The sequence below is a fragment of the Euleptes europaea genome, chromosome 4 (assembly GCF_029931775.1).
Source record: "Euleptes europaea isolate rEulEur1 chromosome 4, rEulEur1.hap1, whole genome shotgun sequence".
NCBI classification, from domain to species: Eukaryota; Metazoa; Chordata; class Lepidosauria; order Squamata; family Sphaerodactylidae; genus Euleptes; species Euleptes europaea.
Genome location: NC_079315.1, coordinates 1,523,513 through 1,545,673, shown reverse-complemented (window position 1 = coordinate 1,545,673; position 22,161 = coordinate 1,523,513). Strand labels below are relative to the sequence as shown.

The 22,161-nt window shown below is 44.4% G+C and overlaps 1 protein-coding gene across 1 annotated transcript in view; it reads left to right on the top strand.

Annotated features, from left to right (window-relative positions):
• The window catches only part of LRMDA (leucine rich melanocyte differentiation associated), a 778,901-nt gene that overhangs the window by 622,339 nt on the left and 134,401 nt on the right, over positions 1 to 22,161 (top strand). Inside the window, exon 6 of the mRNA XM_056848296.1 lies at positions 20,868 to 20,952. Coding sequence (XP_056704274.1) covers positions 20,868 to 20,952 — 85 coding nt within the window. The remainder of the gene's footprint in view (positions 1 to 20,867; positions 20,953 to 22,161) is intronic.

Sequence of the window (22,161 nt, the reverse complement as noted above, 5' to 3'; positions counted from 1 at the left end):
ATTGACTGAGCTGAAAGGGAGAAAGAGGAAATGGGCGGGGAGTTTGAATTAATCTTCCAAAAGGAAGAAAGAAAGGGGAAACGAAAAAAATGTTTGATCAGTGAGTAGAAGAGGATGGAAACCTCTGCGGTTGACAGCAGGTAGCTTTCTGACTGACATCTTTGATGCTTCGGTGGGGGAACCGCGGTCCAGCTAAGCTAAGGCACCCTCTGACTGTGGGTGGCGGTGCTAATAATGTGGCAACGGGAAAGATTAATTGTGGACGAGGGGCAGGATTTGGGGGCGGGCAGGCTTCGTGGGTACAAAGGGAACAGTGGTAATAAGGCCTCTGATCTGACAGTCCGAAAGGAAATTAGTCGAGACAGATTGAATCAAGCTTTAGAAACAAAACAACACAGGAGGATCGATCGGCGGGGGCCCGATTAAGGCAGAATTTGGAGCGGAGGCAGTTGGTATATTAAAGCGAAGAGGATGTGGAAGAGGATGTGGAACTATGCAGTATTAGGCGAGAAGGAAGATAACCGGCTCTGCTGAAAGACAAAATGTGCCGTTTTCCTGAACGGGTATACACTGGGAGTTGGGTACCCAAGGTTGGGTGGGATGAAAAGAATATATATATATACATAATGAAACTATATAATTTATTAGAAGCACTATATAAGAATTAAAATTATCTAAAAACCATTAAAATAGCACAATGGCATTTCTTAAGGTTGATGTTTGTCACCACAAGCCAAACGCTTAGATGGTAATAGGTTAGTCTCTGTCTATTGGTGTAATAGGGAATATATGTAAGTAATTCCAAACATCTCTTTTAAGATTTATACAATTGGCTTATTATTAGACAGAAACAAACCTATTATTATTCTGTTTTTTTAGACAACCTATTACATGCCTGGCCTGTTGTATATTGCCTGTACATGTAAATATATTTGTAATGTGTGTGCATATTTTATATATGATTTAACTAGACCACTGAGGAAGGCCATACAAAACGCGTTTGGCTTGTGGTGACAGACACCAACCTTAAGAAATGCCACTGTGCTATTTTAATGGTTTTTAAATAATTTTAATTCTTATATAGCGCTTCTAATAAATGATATAGCTTCATTATTTATATATATATTCTTTTCATCCCACCCAACCTTGGGTACCCAACTTCCGCTTTCCAGGTTGGGTTCTATTTCCCTCTTTTTTTCCCTTCTGCTAGTATACACTGGGTCCTTTTCAGCGTTCACCATGTTTGCGGCCAGCTAGCTACCCATCCGTTTTCATGGTGGTTTCGCCTGCCGCAGAAGGTAAAATTCATTATTCATTTTAAAACGAGCTCGACAATAAATTGTTTGTCCGTTGCCAGCGCATAGCTTCATGGTAAAATAAATATAGCTCTTTCCCCGCACCTCAATGCCTCCCTCCCACCACCCGAAAATCAAAAATGTGTTTGCGAAAAAGTTTACTTAAGTAGTATCTGCAACAAGCTGTTCCTTTGTATATTTCACTTCCTTTCCTTTTTGGAAAGAAAGTAGATTTTTTTATGCTGATAAATTCTGTGTTACCATTAAAAGAGGCCGTTCATCATGCTTGCTAATGTTATTAATCAAGATAACCACAGTACCCTTAAAATGAGATCATTTTGATAAATCATGTATGACATGAAAAGACTTTATTCCTTTTAAGTGCAATTTAGACTGTAATTTTTCCCCTCATTTATGATTCATGGGAGAAGCATGGATAAAATTCCCTTGCACATTTACACCTTATCTCGAGCCATAATTCAAAACCACTTTTAGATGGAAAAATTCAAGGCCTGATTCCCCAAAGCTGCTGGCTGGCTCGTAATTTTTTTTGGCATCCAGGAGCTCCCAAAAATAATGTCCATACATTAGGTACTTATCGATTATACTCAATTAAAGCTTCAACTAATAAGAAATCTCTTGCCTTGATTAACATTTCTGGACCAGGCTACACCCAACTCTCGACCTCACATTGCTCTGAAAGGTGGAGCAAAGGAGAAAAAACATGTAGTAAGCCTCTTAGCAGATTGAGACTCTCTTGCGTATAACAGCACCAAGAAGAAGAAGAAAGAAGAAGGAGTTGGTTTTTATTTGCCGACGTTCTCTACCACTTAAGGGAGACTCAAACTGGCTTACAATCACCTTTCCCTCCCCACAACAGACACCCTGTGAGGTAGGTGGGGCTGAGAGAGTGTGACTAGCCCGAGGTCACCCAGATGGCTTCATGTGGAAGAGTGGGGAAACAAATCCAGTTCATCAGATTAGTCTCCACCGCTCATTTGGAGGAGTGGGGAATCAAACTCGATTTTCCACATCAGACTCCACCACTCCAAACCACCGCTCTTAACCACTACACCATGTTGGCTCTCAACTGGATTTTTGGGGTGCAACAGGATTTTTGGGGTGCAAGCTTTCAAGAGAGAAAAGCCCCGTTCATCAGGGATAATTAGGGTTGCCAACCTCCAGGTACTAGCTGGAGATCTCCTGCTATTACAACTGATCTCCAGCCGATAGAGATCAGTTCCCCTGGAGGAAATGGCAGCTCGGGCAATTGGACTTGATGGCATTGAAGTCCCTCCCCTCACCGAACTCTGCCCTCCTCAGGCTCTGCCCCAAAAACCTCCCACCAGTAGCCAAGAGGGACCTGGCAACCCTAGGGATAATCTTGCTGGTCTCTTAAGGTGCTCCTGAACTTGAATCTATCAGTGTTCAAAATATTGTCGAGGGCTTTCACGGTCAGAGTTCATCGGTTCTTGTAGGCTATCCGGGCTGTGTGACCGTGGGTCTTGGTATTTTCTTTCTTGACGTTTCGCCAGCAGCTGTGGCCAGCATCTTCAGAGGAGTAACACTGAAGGACAGTGTCTCAGACACTGTCCTTCAGTGTCACTCCTCTGAAGATGCCTGCCACAGCTGCTGGCGAAACGTCAAGAAAGAAAATACCAAGACCCACGGTCACACAGCCCGGATAGCCTACAAGAACCGAATATCAGTGTTCTTAACTGTAACTCCATATATTTGAACATTCACTAGTTGGGGTAGAAAGGTCAACATTCCTAGGTGACGATCTGGGGTCTCCGTATTTAGGACATTCATTGTAACATCTATTCCACTGGGGCCATGGTTAGGGTTGCCAGGACCCTCTTCGCCACCAGCAGGAGGTTTTGGGGGCAGAGCCTGAAGAGGCCGGGGCTTGGGGAGGGGAGGGACTTCAATGACATAGAGTCCAATGGCCAAAGCGGCCGTTTTCTCCAGGTGAACTGATCTCTATCAGCTGGAGATCAGTTGTAATAGCAGGAGATTTCCAGCTAGCACCTGGAGGTTGGGAACCCTAGCCATGGTTAATGGAGCCCAAATCTAGAACAAGTCTCCAGTTCTTCAATCCTTGAGGTCAGCAGTTTGGTCAGAGAATCCATGTCTGGTGTGGGGAGGGGAAGGGAAGGTGATTGTAAGCTGGTTTGATTCTCCCTTTAGTGGTAGAGAAAGTCGGCATATAAAAACCAACTCTTCTGCTGCTGCTGCTTCTTCTGCTTCTGCTTCTTCCCTTCTGTACCTCAAGGATATTCTGAGGACTTAAACATCCAGTTTCCATTAGAATATAAGAAGCACTTAATTTTTTAAAAAAGAAAACCATGCTTATAACAAATCCTATTAAAACCCTCTTTTATGTCTTCCCTCCTCATCAAATAATTCCAGAAGTTTTTTTTAAAAAAACTAGCATCATATAATAAAATAGCTTAAAAACAAGACTAATGGGGTTGTTGCAAAATGTAAAAGTTCACCCCGTTGATTGCAAGAGAGACAATAGTTCTATTCATTAAAGTCAAAGAAAAATGTCTGAAATGCTAAACTGTTATTTTCTTTAAATCCTGAAGTAAATTACGTAGAAATGTTTGGCTTACGGTGGCATTTAGGTTTCACAAGTGCAAAAATATATTTTAAAAAGAGTAATACTATTTGAATAGGCATAGAGCATCATTTAAGACAGGTATTTTTTTCTAATCTGTGGTTGGAAGGGGATTTACTGAGATGAACCACAGTCCTCTCTGCTTCCATCTGAGGGTGAAGTATTTGGGAGGACCACGGTTGGTCTCCAAACATAACAAGACTATTTTGTGTTGTCTTTAACCAGTGGTCCCTACAAATGTAGATGGATGTGGTTGTTATATAAGACATATCCTGACTTCTGCATGGAATTTGCATTTAGCTTTTGGTTTTACCTCTGGGCCTACAAGGTTCAGGAAACAAAAATACCACTATATACATTTTTAATTTAATAAGCGGGTTTTCCCCCACACATCAACGGCTGCCAGTTGACGGTTGGAACCAATTCTTTGCAAGCTGAGAAAAAGATGTCAACTCTTGGTTTTGATTAGCAGTTTTGATTCATTTTCATACCTGCAAATAAATATTTTCCATTTATATAGCCAAGAGAGAGAAAACAAGGAAATAAAATCTCAGCACCGTCGGAGAGGAAGTCCTTTTGACCCTCCGCTGGTCCCAGGTTCAGCTGGGAAACATCTGCTTAGTGTGACTTTCCATTGACCACGGTTATCCAGGCCTAATGGTTTCTTGTGGCATCATAGTTATGGAATTATGCTCCAAAGGAAGTCTCACTATTGTTTTTTGTTTAGAAAATGTATGCGCTATGTCTCCTGAGACCTGTTCAGGGTGGCTCACGAAGTAAAAAAGATTCAATAAAATAATGAAAACAGCAACATAAGAATGATCAGTAATACAACCACCCATAAAACAACATTCAGTAGCTTAAAACATTATCCCCATAACAGTCCTCAACCATAACAGACCATATGGGATGGTGGGCCATAGGGTTGCCAGATCTAGGTTGAGAAACTCCTGGCTGGGGCCTTTGGAGGAAAGGAATCTCAGTGGGGTACAATGCCACCGAGTTCACCCTCCAACACATCAAAAGGTTGGCAACCAAACTGAGAGACAGCAGCTGGCCTGAAGTTATCCAGTGAGCATTGTGGCTGAGTGGATATTAAAAATCCAAACTCTATGGCCCAAGTCTTTCCCCCCCCCATACACTATGCTGTGAGTTAGCATTTCTTCCCATAATGAAGAAGAAGAAGAGGAGGAGTTGGTTTTTATATGCTGACTTTCTCTACCACTTAAAGAAGAATCAAACCAGTTTACAATCCCTTTCCCTCCCCACACATGCCCTGTGAGGTAGGTGGGGCTGAGAGAGCTCTAAGAGAGCTGTGACTAACCCAAGTTCACCCAGCTGGCTTCATGTGGAGGAGTGGGGAATCAAACCCGGTTCTCCAGATTAGAGTAACAGAATCATAGAATCATAGAGTTGGAAGGGACCACCAGTGTCATCTAGTCCAACCCCCTGCACAATGCAGGAAATTCACAACTACCTCCCCCACATACAATCCAGTGACCCTCTACTCCATGCCCAGAAGATGGCCAAGAAGATGCTTTCCCCCTCATGGAGTCCACCACTCCAAACCACCGCTCTTAACCACTACTCCACGCAAGCTCTGTGGTTGTAGAAAGGGTATTACTAAGTGTCCCCTCTGTTTCCAAGTGTTGTGAGAAGAGCAGGTGTGAGTAACCTTAGCACATTGTGATAATTTTATTTCTGCTTTCTTTCTTCTGAATTTCATTGAGGGTTTCCCCAAGAATAAAACTAATTGCAGGGTGCACAAAAGCATCCCCCCGCCATGCAATAGCCATATCTTTGTTGTCTTCCTAATTTCCCTTGGATTGATTTATGGGGAGGGGCTGTGGCTCAGGGGTAGAGCATCTGCTTGGCATGCAGAAGGTCCCAGGTTCAATCCCCAGCATCTCCAGTTAAAGGGACCAGGCCAGTAGGTGATGTGAAAGACCTCAGCCTGAGACCTGCTGGTCTGAGTAGACAGTACCGACTTTGATGGACCTTGAGGGTCTGATTCAGTATAAGGCAACTTCATGTGTTCATGTGAGACCTTTTGGGGAGGGGCTGTGGCTCAGTTTGTAGAGCATCTGCTCAGCATGTAGAAGGTCCCAGGTTCAATCCCCGGCATCTCCAGTGAAAGGGACTAGGCAGGTAGTTGCTGTGAAAGACCCCTGCCTGAGACCCTGGAAAGCCGCTGCCGGCCTGAGTAGACAATACTGACTTTGATGGACCGAGGGTCTGACTCAGTATAAGGAAGCTTCATGCGTTCATGTGATTTTTTAAAAAAAGGTTTATTGCTAACAATGAATTCCTTCACAGTATGATTACCGATAATTTGCTGAAATAAGCTGCTGTTTGGATGAATCAAAGCCCAACATGTTGCATTTTGTTTCAAGTTAGTGTTTCTACACATTATTTTAATCCATTTATCATAATTTTAGCAGTGTTCAGCACAGCGAGTCAGTGTAAGGAAACCCTTGGGCGGACGAGGGGCTGATAAAATGAAAAGCAAAGCCCCCCTGGCCCCCTCCGCAACCCCCTTAACGAAAGCTTGTCTCTTGTTGGGTGCCTTGGTCAAATGCCAGACAAATTCCTTTTTTTGGAGGCGAGTCCCTGTTTTTATGTGGGGTGAGCAGGTCGCCTCATTAAGCCCGCAAAGATGAGGCCCCTTGCAACAACGCCACACGGCTGGCATTTCTTCCTAATTCAAATGACTCCTCGAGGCTGATTTATGCTACAAGTATACCAACACGGATGCCCTCCCCAACCCCCAAAAAATGTTCGGTGGCCCTGCAACATTTAGAAGGGGAAATAAGCTCCTATTATTATTATTATATCATATTTGCTATTAAAAGTTCTAGTTCATCTTGCTTATTTCCCATGCTCTGTGCATTAGTGTAGAGACACCTTAGACCACAGGTCCTTCTTCTTGGCAGCTGATTTAAGATTGTCTCCCTCCCATTGTTACGTTTTTGAACTGTCTTTCCTTGTGTATGTGCTACCCTCTGCAAATTGTTCATATCTATATTTGCAGTTATTGTCCTCACTTGAGGCTTTAAATTTACGTCTCGCTCCCCCGGAACATTTAGTTTAAAGCCCTCCTTATCAGGCTTGCAAGGCTGTGGCCAAACACATTTTTACCCACCTTTGAGAGGTGCAAACCCTCTCCCGATAGAAGAGCATTATCCAGGTAGCGTAAGCCATGGTCCAAAAAACCAAACCTTTCCTGGCGACACCATCAACGCAGCCACTCATTTATTTCTAGAATTTTTCGTTCTCTTCCCAATCCACGGCCTACTACAGGAAGAATCGATGAAAACACAACCTGTGCACCCAGTTCCTTCACCTTTTTACCCAAAGCTGTATAGTCCCTTTTAATACTTTCTGGGCTGTGCCAGGCAGTATTGTTTGTCCCCACATGAATAAGAAGGAAGGGATAATGATCCGTGGGTCTAACAACTCTATCCAGACTTTCCATCACATCCCGGATACGCGCTCCTGGCAGACAACACACCTCTAGAGACAAGTCCGGTTGACACACTTTACCCTCTACCCCTCTCAGTAGGGAATCCCCAATAACCGACACTCGCCTATTCCTACATTGGGGAGCAGAGGTTTGAGTCCTGTCATCCACAGGGAACTGAGAGACCAGAGAGGACTGGGCACTGAACCTTTGTTCCAGTGATCCAGGCTCAACATCTATACGGAGGTACTGAAACCGATTGCTAAGCAGCAAAGGAACGGAATGTCTCCTGACTTTCCTATTTCTGCGGGTAACATTCTTCCACATGTTCTTCTCCTGAGGTGGGTCCCCCTCCCTACACTGAGTTATTTGGCTCTCCTCCTCCTCCTCTTGCCCTCCCAAGAGGTTTTCAAGAGATTGGTCCATGAACTCCTCCCCCTCTTTTATACTCTGCAGTGGAGACAAGCGTGCCTCAAGTCCCCTTATTTTCTCTTCCAGTAGAGCCACCAACTTACACTTACTGCATGTGTAATTGCAGTTACCGTCGGGTAGGAAAACAAACATTCCACAAACCTTACACGTCACTGCCTTCACTCTCTCACCAGCCATTCTGCCTTGATTCATTGCAGACATGATATGGTTCCTTGCACAATCCCTCAATGGTAACCCTACTAAAAGCTTCACGACATTCCCAGTTTCAGAGTACACTACAAATACAAACTTTGTTTCAAGTACCCCAGACACGACCCCCAGGCTAAGAGCCACAGGCCAAGAGCCCTTGTGCTCTCGCCCTTCAGCTCGCGCCTCTGGCAAGCAGAGCCTGTTTAAATACTCTCAGCCCCACCCCTCAGCAATCAACAGCACAGCAATTACCTTCAGCCAGATACAGCTAGATAAAACAACAAAGAAAACCAGTCAGAAACCCCCCTCCAGCAGGCTACAGGCACTCACTCACTCACTCACACACAGCAACCTCAACTACTGCTCCCCAGCCACTGAAGAAAACACAAACACAAACTTTACAATAAAGCTTTCACTGACCTGTCTCTAAGCTCCACCTCTGTCTCTCTCCCAGCTGCTCAGGCCAGCCTCTGGCAAGCAGAGCCTGTTTAAATACTCTCAGCCCCACCCCTCAGCAATCAACAGCACAGCAATTACCTTCAGCCAGCTACAGCTGTCTCTAAGCTCCTCCTCTGTCTCTCTCCCAGCTGCTTAGGCCCACTCCTCCACATGAGCGGCAGACGCTACTCTGGTGAACTGGGTTGGTTTCCCCACTCCTCCACATGAAGGCAGCTGGGTGACCTTGGGCTATTCATAGCTCTTAGAGCTCTCTCAGCCCCACCTATTTCACAGGGTGTCTGTTGTGGGGAGGGGAAGGGGAGGTGATTGTGAGCTGGTTTGATTCTTTCTTAGGTGGTAGAGAAAGTCGATGTATAAAAATCAACTCTTCTCCTCCTCCTCCTCCTCTCAGGAGATCTCCAGCCACCTGGTGTTTGGCAACCCTATGGCCCACACAGAGCCTTCCTGACCTTGTTAAAGGAAGTGTTGGATAATTATAATAAATTTATCCATTTTATTACTGCCAATAATGATATCAGCACTTTCACACTGTAGGCAAGTCTGTAGCATTAGGCCCGTATTGCGACACTTGGAAGCTTATATCCTGAAAATCTCATTGGTCTGTAATGTTCTACTGGACTCAAATCTAGTGGTTGCTGAAACATGTTGAGTATTGATTCATAGCTGAGCTGGGGTTTACCCCCGAGGTCTTTTGAGCTGTAGGGGAGGGGCCGTGGCTCAGTGGTAGAGCCTCTGCTTGGCATGCAAAAGGTCCCAGGTTCAATCCCCGGCATCTCCAGTTAAAGGGACTGGGCACGTAGGTGATGTGAAAGACCTCAGCCTGAGACCCTGGAGAGCTGCTGCCGGTCTGAGTAGACAATACCGACTTTGATGGACCAATGGTCCGATTCACTATAAGGTAGCTTCATGTGTTCATGTGTCTTCTTTGTTGACTCAGGATAAAATATTTCGGGGAGGGGACGTGGTTCAGTGGTAGAGCATCTGCTTGGCATGCAGAAGGTTCCAGGTTCAATCCCCGGCATCTCCAGTTAAAGGGACCAGGCAAGTAGGTGATGTGAAAGATTTCCGCCTGACACACTGGCTAGCCACTGCCGGTCTGAGTAGACAATACTGACTTTGATGGACCAAGGGTCTGATTCAGTTGAAGGCAGCTTCATGTGTTCCATGTGTACACCAGTTCCTACACTATACTGATTGCATGGAAAGTCGCATGTTGAATGATTTTTAGACCCACAGGTGCGTCCCACATGGATAGAATATCCCTCCCATTTTGACTTTGTTGGTGGAAGGCAGAGAGATGGTTTTTGCAGGACTGGATGGGTGGTCCTGGAACGAGACAAAGAAATAAATATTCCGATGGTAAGCTAGAGATCGGCTCCCTTTTTTATTATTCAGAAGAGATGAAGGCTAGGTTCTGTCTTCTTCTCATTAATAATAGAAAGAGTACATGCTGCTGCAACCAGACAGAAGAGTTTCCAACTTGGGCCCCCTGCAAAAACTATCCATGTTGAAAATGAGCACATATGACAGATGCCCAAACCACATGGCATCCTGCTTCGGATGCGTTGCGAAACTCTTGTCTTGTAGGTTTCTTGTTCAACAGAATGGGGAGACTTCAGCTTCGAGACAAATGTTGCTATTGGAATGAGTCTGTAGCCACCGCGTTTCCTTTCGAAATCAGGCCAGCCTGCTCCGCTTGTCTTCCTGCGTTGGATTTCCGCCACGTATCAGCCAGGAAAATGTCCTCAAGAGCTGATATTTGTTTTAGCAAGATTAATTTTATTCATTACATCGGTAGCCTGACCTTCGTACTTGGGTTTATTCCAGGGGTGGGGAACCTTTTTTCCGCTAAGGGCCATTTGGATATTGATAACATCATTTGCGGGCCATACAAAATTATCAACTTAAAAATTAGCCGACCAAGCCCCAAGCAGGCAGCTGCCCCAGATGACCCCCCCCCCCCCCGCGCACACGCAAGCAAGCAGGCAGGCATCCAACTAAAGATGCACTCGCACACCTGGTGGCACAGGATGGTCTGTTGCTCCAGCCACACGCCGGAGTTGCTATTGCTCTGCATGGTCGGATTCTACAGCCAGCTCCTGCTACCTCCACCTGAAGGGATGAAATGAGGACACACTGGCTAAGAACTCCCCCCCCCCGCTCACATTCTGGCCCTGCCCCCTTTAACCCCTCCATTGTCGCCACTTCTGCCCCCAGCCCTCTTGTAGTACAGAGGGAATATGTTTCTCCATGGCCCAGGTGGGAAAGGGTTAACACAGTCTCTTGGGTGGTCCTAGCAGCTCCATAGCTAACGACTCTTCTGCAAGGGGAAAAAAGGTTCCTTTTCTCGGCAAAACAAACTCACATCCGCCTTGAATAGAGGCTATTCCTGTCCGTGGGAGGGGGTGAATCGCCAGTCTTCTATCCTTCTGAGCAAGAGATCTGCCAGGACCCACGAAGAGTCAGACCAAATGAGTTTGTGGGCCTTAAACGGCCCCTGGGCCTGACGTTCCCCACCCCTGGTTTATTCCCTCTTCCTTCTCACAACGTGGCCCTTTTGTCGCACACAAGAGAATTATTTATTTACTTATTTATTAAAACATCTATAAAATACACATTTCCCCGTGGTTCAAGGCAGCATATAATAATGTTAGAATCATTTTCAGTTTAAGACCAAAAATAAAATAGCAAACCCCAAATCTCTCCCCCTCCAAGGTTGCCAGCTCTGAGTTGGTAAATACCTGGAGATTTTGGGGGTGGAGCCTGAGGAGGAGAGGGGAGGGACTTCAGTGCCATAGAGTCCAATTGCCAAAGCAGCCATTTTCTCTAGCAGCCATGATCTCTGTCCCCTGGAGATCAGTTGTAACAGCGAGAGATCTCCAGCCACCACCTGGAGGTTGCAAACCCTACCCCCCTGTAAAAGATGCCTGCCAATTCAAACCCCCTCCAAAGCCCTAGCAAACAAGCAGGCCTTGAGGCGCCTCCTGAAGATCTCCAAGGTGGGGACCCTTCTCACTTCTTCATAGGGTAGCCAGTCTCCAGGTACTAGCTGATCTACTACTATTACAACTGATCTCCAGGCGACAGAGATCAGTTCCCCTGGAGAAAATGGCTGCTTTGGCCATTGGACTCTATGGCACTGAAGTCCCTCCCCTCCCCAAACCCCGCCCTCCCCAGGCTCCGCCCCAAAAACCTCCTACTGGTTGGGAAGAGGGACCAGGCAACCCTACCTCTTCAGAGAGCCCATTTCATGGAGCCAGAGCCACGACAGAAAAGGTCTAGACTCTGGTCAGTGCCAGACGGGACTGCAGATTGCAGGGAATGGGTTTCAGTTTGGAATGCTGCAGCGCCTGACAAACTCCCTGCAAACAGAAAACTAGGATATCAAGGAGATGGGCTTTGCTTCCTTTGTGGGATGTTTTTGACAAAGGGGAGCAATCCCGAAATAGAATCATCCACAAGGCTGTCAGTAGGGTTGCCAGGTCCCTCTTCACCACCGGCAGGAGGCTTTTGAGTCGGAGCCTGAGGAGGGCGGGGTTTGGAAAGGGGAGGGATGCCCTAGAGTCCAATGGCCGAGTGCAAGGTAGCCTTTCTTATGTTTACTCAGGATGTGGCCAGCCACAATTGACCATGTAGCCAAGTTTTTGCAATATGCAATGTGGATCCGTGAAATACACTGTAAACGGGAACAGGCGAGCTCTGTTGAGTAAAATTATATGATTATGTTCCCTGCAGGTATTGTGTATGCCAATAAAGGTTTGTTTGTTTGTTTGTTTGATTGATTGATTGATTGAGTCCAATTGCCAGAGCGGCCATTTTCTCCAGGGGAACTGATCTCTATTGGCTGGAGATCAGTTGTAATAGCAAGAGATCTCCAGCTAGTACCTGGAGGTTGGCAACCCTAGCTGTCAGTGTCATTCCATCTGCTCCTCATAATGACAAGTATGTGATGTGTAATGTATTCAGCAGTGGAAATGAAGGGTATGTGAGCGTGCTCACCCACAGTTAATGATTTTCAGTGTCCTTCCTGCAAAGTGCTCGTGGCACGCTCTGAAATCCCTTTTCGGAGAGGATGCCGGCTTACTGCTCTTCTTCCTGTGTTGTAAAAATGTTTGTCAGGTGCAATATATTAGTGACTATTATGGTTATTGATGTGTGTGCATGTGTAAAGGATTTATGGCATGCCATAGAATTGAGCCCAATTTCTTACATCTCCTGGATAAATATTTAAAGAGCCAAAGGTAGGGGAACGCTGCAGCAGGCATAACCACGGGCAGCGGCACATGGAAAGATACCCGGTTAACTGGTCTCCTTGGAATAAACCGGCCTCCTATCCTATAAAGCAAGGCAAACCATTTGACAGAATCTCGCTTTTCATAAGCAATCGCCCTTGCTGGAGTGAAAAGAAAAGGATCGCAACGTTTGGGAAGGAACGTTTCCTTTTCGGACGCTGTCGAAAAGCTCCCCATTTGAGAGACTGTTTAAAGCTAGAATTTAATTTGCTCTTCGTGCTCAGGGTGGAACTGTGCATTGTGGTTAGGGTTGCCAGGTCCCTCTTCGCCACCAGCGGGAGATTTTTGGGGCAGAGCCTGAGGAAGGTGGGGCTTGGGGAGGGGAGGGACTTCAGTGCCATAGAGTCCAATGGCCAAAGCAGCCATTTTCTCCAAGTGAACTGATCTCTATTGGCTGGAGGTCAGTTGTAATAGCAGGAGATCTCCAGCTAGTACCTGGAGGTTGGCAACCCTATGCCCAGCAACACCTTTCCTGGCACTTGCCAAGTGTTTTTTAGGAAACGGACATGGCCAGGTGGGGCTTTTGCCCAGCAGGGTTACTGACTGGCTGTACAGATTAAAAGCCACTCTGGTCAGCAGAGCTTTTGCCTTCAATTCTGAAGAGTTACTACGAGAGTTATGCATCACCTCGCTCTCCGGCATTTTGTTGCGGGCTCCGCCTCCTGCGGAAGCCATGTTGTTGTTGTACCCACCACCCTGTGTCAGAATTTGAGAGGTGCCCACAGGTTCAAAAAGGTTGAGGACCCCTGCTCTCAACACCCATGCCGGGCACCATGGCTTCCCCTGCGATCACGTTGGGGGAGCCCCTGGTCTAAGGGTTAAGTGAATTGTACCGCATTGTGCCCCACGTTCACACTCAATCCAGAATGAGTGAATTTGTGAACATTCACAGGATATTGTCGAAGGCTTTCACGGTCAGAGTTCATTGGTTCTTGTAGGTTATCCGGGCTGTGTGACCGTGATCTTGGTGTTTTCTTTCCTGTCGTTTCGCCCGCAGCTGTCACAGGATATTTGGGAAACGATTCCAGATCCTTTGGAATATGTCTGGAATGGATTGGCACATGTATCTGTTTGGGGTAGATTTCACTTGTTGTCTGCTAAAGCGTTCTCATTTTCCATTTGCGCTCCCCCGTCTTTTCTTTTTATCTCTTCGCAAGGTCACTTTTGAAGCATACCTGAAACTTCAGATGTGGCTGTCAGAACTATCTGTACACATGAGCTGACGCATGCCAATCCTTCCTGTATCAAAATATTGTTGTGAATATAAAAGTATCCTGATTCTTCTTTGCAATTTGCATCTGGGAAATAGAGGAAGAGTACTGTGTCATTAGAGAGTTTTTTTGGGGGGGATTTTTTGGGGAAAGGGAACCCATTATCCCTCTTTCAGATTTAAGTCAGACTTCATTCCAATTATTTGAATTGGGATTTGTCGTCAGTGAGAAATAGTCCTCGTGTGGAATTAACTAGCATTTGTAACTGAATACTTAAGTAGAGAGGTTATGGGGGCGTTGTCTGTACTGAAGACAAGCAGAAGGCCGGCAAGAAACCCGTCTGTTCTTACTTTTTTTAACACGAAAAATAAAGCAAAATTGTCTCTCCCCCCCCCCCCGCACTTCAGTATCTTTTTTAGAAGTTCTTGAATTTTTGATCCATCAGTGGTATTTGCTGAAAAGGCAGAGTTTCCTTCCAGTAATTTTAAGAAGAGCTATCATCAAACTGTCAACAGTCTAAATTGAGATTAAAAGTACTGAAGAGAAATCTTTGCTATTATCGTGGTTTCAACTATGAGCCCTTAAGCGGGCAGAAAATATCTGAAAGGTCTAAAATGGAGCTGCCTCTTTGTCCCCCCACCCCTTTTCTGATCTCTTAGGGAAACTTTTCCGAGGCCGGGCTGGATCTACTTTTTTTTAAGGGGGGCAAAAGTACAGAATGATGCCCCCCAGATATTATATACATATTTTTATGTATGTGTGAGTGTGTTAAGTGCCGTCAAGTCTCTTCTGACTCATGGCGACCCTATGAATCAAAGTCCTCCAAAATGTCCTATCTTTGACTGCCTTGCTCAGATCTTGCAAATTGAAGGCTGTGGCTTCCTTTATTGAGTCAATCCATCTCTTGTTGGGTCTTCCTCTTTTCCTCCTGCCCTCACCTTTTCCTAGCATGACTGTCTTTTCCAGTGACTTTTGTCGTCTCATGATGTGACCAAAATAAGACAGCCTCAGTTTAGTCACTTTAGCTTCTAGGGTCAGTTCAGGCTTGATTTGATCTAGAACCCACTGACTTGTGTTTTTTTTTGGCAGTCCACGGAATCCGTCACACTCTCCTCCAACACCACATTTCAAAGGAATCTATTTTTTTCCTATCAGCTTTCTTCAATGTCCAGCTTTCACACCCATACATAGTAATAGGAAATACGATGGCATGAATTAACTTGATCTTGGTGGCCAGTGACACATCCTTACACTTCAAAATCTTTTCTGGCTCCTTCATGGCTGCCCTTCCCAGTCTCAATCTCCTTCTAATTTCTTGGCTGCAGTCTCCCTTTTGGTTGATGGTGGAGCCAAGGAATAGAAAGTCTTCAACAATTTCAACTTCCTCATTGTCAACCTTAAAGTTGTGTAATTCTCCTGTAGTCGTTACTTTTGTTTTCTTGATGTTCAGCTGTAGTCCTGCTTTGGCATTTTCTCTTTTAACTTTCAGCAGTAGTCGTTTCAAATCTTCACTATTTTCTGCCAATAATGTAGTATGTATATAATGAATGTGTATAATAAACATATATAATCAACCACTCTTTTAAACAATAGAATACATTGTGTTGACATCACTATATTGTTAATGAATAATTACACTTTTACATTCTATCTATTATCTATCTATGTTGGACTTAAGGAATAGCATGACCTCATGTTCTTATAAGTATTTCTTCACACAACGCATAGTTAAATGGTGGAACTCCCTGCCCCAGGATGTGGTGATGGCTGCCAACTTGGAAGGCTTTAAGAGGGGAGTAGACATGTTCATGGAGGAGAGGGCTATCCATGGCTACTAGTCAAAACGAATACTAGTCATGATGCATACCTACTCTCTCTAGTATCAGAGGAGCATGGCTATTGTATTAGGTGCTGTGGAACACAGGCAGGATAAATGCTGCTGCTGTTGTCTTGTTTGTGGGCTTCCTGGAGGCACCTGTTCACTGTGTGAATGGTTAGGATTTGGATGGGTGACCACCAAGGAAGTCCATGGTCTCTATGCAAAGGAAGGCAGTGGTAAACCACCTGTGTTGGTCTCTTGCCTCGAGAACCCCATAAGGGGTTGCCATAAGCCGGTGTCGACTTGCCAGCATTTTACACACACGTGTATACTGAGGACATTTATGACATGATGAGGAATTTTTTATTTAACTGTAAATAAATCTAGGCTCAATTAATACGATATAATATGTTTAATGACAATACTTTATTAAAGAGTTCTGTGCTTTGAATGGTTATAAAGTTTAACTTAATATCCAAACATGCTGGTATCCCTGTTGTGACTGTAGGAGAGTGTTTCTGTCAAAATGATACACATACTTTTGTTTACTACAGAATTTGTTTTTAACCTTTTAAACTTTTACCATTTCCGCCTCTCAGATGGCAAATATTAAGGTACATGTGCCATGGTAGTGTGGGATGGAGCAATTTGCAACTGTTTCTCATGTACCACACTACCATAGATGATGAGAGGGAGGGCATCTTGGCCATCTTCTGGGCATGGAGTCGGAGCTCACTGGGGTGTGTGGGGGAGGTAGTAGTGAATTTCCTGCATTGTGCAGGGGGTTGGACTAGATGACCTTGGTGGTCCCTTCCAACTCTAAGATTCTATGATTCTACTGGGTACAGTTGCAGTTTTTCTCATAGAAAACAAAGACATTTATACTTTTAAATTTCATAAATGTGCCAAATAATGCCATTTTGCTCAGTAAGTTATAAATGATGCATTTTATGTTATTAAAACAATATGAGAAGTTTGATAGGAAAGCAAGCATTGCATATATTACATTATTTCACATTCCATTTTTAGAAGGCTGATAAGGTAATGTCATAACCAAGTTGGATATTTATTGTTCAAAATGAATATGAACACATGAAGCTGCCTTATACTGAATCAGACCCTCGGTCTATCAAAGTCAGTATTGTCTAGTCAGACCAGCAGCGGCTCTCCAGGGTCTCAGGCAGAGAAAGGTCTTTCACATCACCCGCTTGCCTGGTCCCTTTAACTGGAGATGCCGGGGGTTGAACCTGGGACCTTCTGCATGCCAAGCAGAGGCTCTACCACAGAGCCACAGCCCCTCCCCTAAATAGTTCCCGTATGTTTTGTTTTGCATAACATATGATTTCCAGTATCTTTCTATAAAGCTCTCCAGTGCTCAGGTGGACTTGGTGGAGGGAATCACAGATGACTTGTGAGGATTTGCAGGAACTGGGGAGGCTGGTCCCTTCCCAGGGAGGGGGGCACATATTAACACTCGCTAGATCGTGCTGCCTCGCCCCCCTCCAGACCCACCGCCAATGGATTGACAGGCTGTCAGGGAATGCTGTTTCAAGTTCTCGCTGCAGAGAGGCATAAAGCGATTTTGGAACTCGAGTGCCAAAGTTTCACAGCATGGTTCAAACGCCTGCTCCTGGATTCAGTCAGGATTAACCTGCCAAAAAAAGAGTGTTTTTAAAGAGCGTTTATGCGGTTACATTTTTATACTCCATAATAACCTGCGATAAATGTGTGCCTGAAGAATAAGCACATGGATTGCAATAGATGTGTGTGTGTGGGGGGGGGTACAGCACCACCTGTTCCTCTTCCACAGTGGTGCATGTAAAGGCTCTACTACGCAGTTTTACTGTGGCATAGTTCTGACTGGTGTAGTGGAGTTTGATCTGGAGAACCGGGTTTGATTCCCCACTCCTCCCCATGAGTGGCGGAGGCTAATCTGGTGAACTGGATTTGTTTCCCCACTCCTACACACGAAGCCGGCTGGGTGACCTTGGGCTAGTCACAGCTCTCTTAGAGCTCTCTCAGCTCCGCCTACCTCGCAGGGTGTCTGTTGTGGGGATAGGGTTGTCAGGTCCCTCTTCGCCACCAGTGGGAGGTTTTTGGGGGTGGAGCCTGAGGAGGGTGGGGTTTGGGGAGGGGAGGGACTTCAATGCCATGGAGTCCAATGGCCAAAGCAGCCATTTTCTCCAGGGGAACTGATCTCTATCGGCTGGAGATCAGTTGTAATAGCAGGAGATCACCAGCTAGTACCTGGAGATTGGCAACCCTAACTATTGACCATGTGTTATTATTCTGGGTGCAATAGGCTTCACTTAGAGAATTGTGGATTAACCCTATTTTGAGAAAGTATCAACTTGCTTTTGAGCCAGAGGTAGTCTCGTTCCTGCTAGCTGATATTTGTCAAGAAACTACTAACAAGTCACAGGGACCAGACGGTATTCATCCTAGAGTTCTTCAAGAACTCAAATGGGAAATTGCTGAACTTTAACAAAGATATGCAATATGTCCCTTTGATCAGCCTCTGTACCAGAGGACTGGAGAATGGCCAATGTAACACCCATTTAGAAAAAAAGGTTCCAGGGGGACCCAGGAAATTACAGGCCAGTTAGCTTAACGTCTGTTCCGGGTAAATTAGTGGAAAGCATTATTAAAGATAAAATTGTCAAGCATATAGAAGGGCAAGGTCTGCTGGGCAAAACCCAACATGGCTTCTGTAAGGGTTGGTCCTGTCTCACTAACCTATTAAGAGTTTTTTGAAAGCATCAGTATGCATGTGGACAGGAATGAGCCTGTGGATATTGTATATTTGGATTTCCAAAAAGCTTTTGACAAAGTCCCCCACCAAAGACTGCTAAGCAAACTTCATAGTCACGGGATAAGAGGACAAGTTCTCTTATGGATTGAGAGCTGGCTGAAAAATAGGAAGCAGAGAGTAGGAATCAATGGTCAGTTCTCACAATGGCGGGATGTGAGCAGTGGGGTGCCTCAGGGATCTGTGTTGGGACCTGTGCTCTTCAACCTGTTCATCAATGACCTGGAGTTGGGGTTAAACAGTGAAGTAGCCAAGTTTGCAGATGACACCAAATTATTTAGGGTGGTTAAAACAAAATCGGATTGTGAAGAGCTCCAGAAGGATCTCTGCATACTGGAAGAATGGGCATTAAAATGGCAAATGAGATTCAATGTGAGTAAGTGTAAAGTGATGCATATTGGGGCAAAAAACCCCAACTTCACATATACACTGATGGGATCTGTGCTGGCAGCGACAGACCAAGAAAGGGATCTTGGGGTGGTAGTGGATAGCTCTATGAAGATGTCAACCCAGTGTGCGGCTGCTGTAAAAAAGGCAAATTCCATGCTGGCTATAATTAGATGAGGAAGAGAGAATAAAACTGTTGCTATCATACTGCCCTTGTACAAATCTATGGTGAGACCACACTTAGAATATTGTGTACAGTTCTGGTTACCGCACCTCAAAAAGGATATTGCAGAGCTTGAGAAGGTGCAGAAAAGAGCAACCAAAATGATTAGGGGACTAGAGCCACTGTCCTATGTGGAGCGGTTAAGATGCTTAGGGCTGTTGAGCTTGGAAAGAAGGCGGCTGAGGGGAGACATGATAGAGGTCTATAAAATTATGCATGGTTTGGAGAGAGTGGACAGGGAGACGTTTTTATCCCTCTCCCATAATACTAGAACACGGGGTCATCTGCTAAAGCTGGAGGGTGAGAGATTCAAAACAGATAAAAGGAAGTATTTTTTCACACAACGCACAGTTACATTGTGGAACTCCCTGCCCCAGGATGTGGTGATGGCTGCCAACTTGGAAGGCTTGAAGAGGGGAGTGGACACATTCATGGAGGAAAGGGGTATTCATGGCTATTAGTTAAAATGGATACTAGTCATGCTGCATACCTATTCTCTTTAGTATCAGAGGAGCATGCCTATTATCTTAGGTGAGGTGAAACACAGGCAGGATGGTGCTGCTGCACTCGTCTTGTTTGTGGGCTTCCTAGCGGCACCTGGTTGGCCACTGTGTGAACAGACTGCTGGACTTGATGGGCCTGGGTCTGATCCAGCAGGGCCTTTCTGATGTTCTTATGTTCTTAGATGTGTAACTATGTTTTAGTCTGCTGTAATGTTTTTAAAGTGCTTCTGGCTCAGCATAAATTAATAATGTTAGTTATTATTATCTTATGTTTTATAGTGTGGTCTAATAACATTGTGTATTTTATAATGAATTAATTTTAATCTTATTGTACAGCTCAAGATCTCTGGTCGAAGGAGCTTTGTTAATAAAGTAAAGTAAAGCTTGTTCATGCAAATAAATCCCTTCCCATTAAATGTTTGCACTTGAGGGAGAAAAGTTCTATTCTGGAACTCTGCAAACTGGTAATTTTCCAGTTACAGGGAAACTGCAAAAAATATAGTCTCTCACAGGGGCAGTCTGTCCAGTGGGCCTAGCGTGCCAGAGGCATGGAGGGGTATCAACCAGCCCTGTGCGTAGGATTGGCAGGTGGAGGGCTGTGTTCAAGGATGTGGGTGGGCACAATACTGGCTGCAGCGTCACATCATTTACAATAAAAAACTGGAACTGGGTAGCTCTAGGAATCACCAGGAACTCTATGGTAAATCCATAGAGTTTCCGGTGATTCCTAGAGCTACCCTTTGTCATTGCTGGCTTTTTTACCTGAAATGACAAGACAATGCAGCTGGTGTAACTTTCTTTTTAACAAATTTCCCCCTGCCGCTGGCAAGTAGTCGTAAGAGGGGGCAAGAGGAAGTAGAATTTTTCTTTAGTAGAGGAAATTTTAAAATATTTAATGATAAGAGACCGGGGAATTTTAAAAGGAGAGTTGTGAGGGAGGAAATCTTAAACATGGGCGTAACTGCCGGGATCTACCTCATCATGTGAGTCACTTGAAAAATATATTGATAGATCCCCCCAGATCAGAATTTTAAAATCAGTTTTGTGTCTTAAGCTACATGTTATATATCCTTGTGGCTCGTTGTGTCCTCTATTACTATATCATCTTGCTGGATGTGCCCGGGAGCTTCTTAATGTTTATTCTGATTATTTATTCTTCTTCCAGCCCTCAAGCGATGGCGCTGCCAATTCCCCTGAAGTGCACTATACACCACTTCCAACTGGATCAAGGGACCTTACCAACCATAGAGGTAAAGCAAAAAAAATAAAATAAAATCTTTCCTGTCGCTCTAAGGTGAAGGATGCTTTGCTTTGGAGGGCCGTTAGACCTCATTATGGTTCCGTTAGCAGTCCGGAAAGAGAACGTCCCGCTCTTGATGAGAAGAGGTCAATGGGTAAAAATGGCATTTTTAACACATTGAGCTGGGTGCAGAGAGACTCTATTGGGAGAGCAAATGAATCCATTACCTAACGCTTAGCAACTTCAACAAAACTGTGATTGACTTAAATGTGGCGAAATAGACCATTGCATATTTTATTAAAGATGTTGAGACATTTTTTTATAAAAAAAGTTGTTTATTAAATACACAACAAGCTCCACATACGCACAACAAGCATACAGCAGCTTCCCCCCTTCTAAAATGTGCCTATACCTATCATAACATATAACACAATCCACTTAATTACTGATAAAACCCATATTGCAGAAAGGATGCTAAGGAATCACTGAAATCCTCTTAACCCTATATAACTGTTTTTATTTTCCAGTTTTATACTTGCTGTTTCACCTCTTGATACTAATTCGATAACATTCTATATAAAAAAACTATTCGGTAGTGGAATTACTATATTTAACATCTCTACTCTGTCAATACCTATTATTCGACCCTTATGAGATACTTATATCTACAAGGCAATAAGTTCCCCATAATTACAATTTTGCATACTCAAAATAGCATTTCCATTATTATTTCTTGCAACTCTCCTAAAGGTCTTTTATTCAACAAATGTGTTAGCTTGGCCATCACCGCGTATTCTGCCATTTTCTCTTGTTGAGACATTTTGTTTATCCTTTTCCTACTGGTAAAAATACTATATAGATGTTTATTTTTTATTTTATTTTTGCAATTGATTAATTAAAGTTGTTATCAATTAAAGAGAGCTATATGTAAAAAAAAAAAAATGACGAAGTTCATCTTGCAGCCTTAATAGTGGCAGCGATTATTTTATGGTCCTTCTGTGTCCCAACAATGTTTTTTCAGTTATCTGCCAAGAGCACCCATATAGCTTTACACTATTGCCCAAGCGACTAGGACAAGAAAAAGAGGTTCCCAGTGGTTGGTTACTCTACAACATCTGTTCAGTTGTCAGTTTTCAGATTTTAGCTATCCTGAAGTTGTAGTTCATTGTTTCAAAGTTTTGTTGGGCTAGATGCAGAGTTTTAAATGAATTAAAATCAG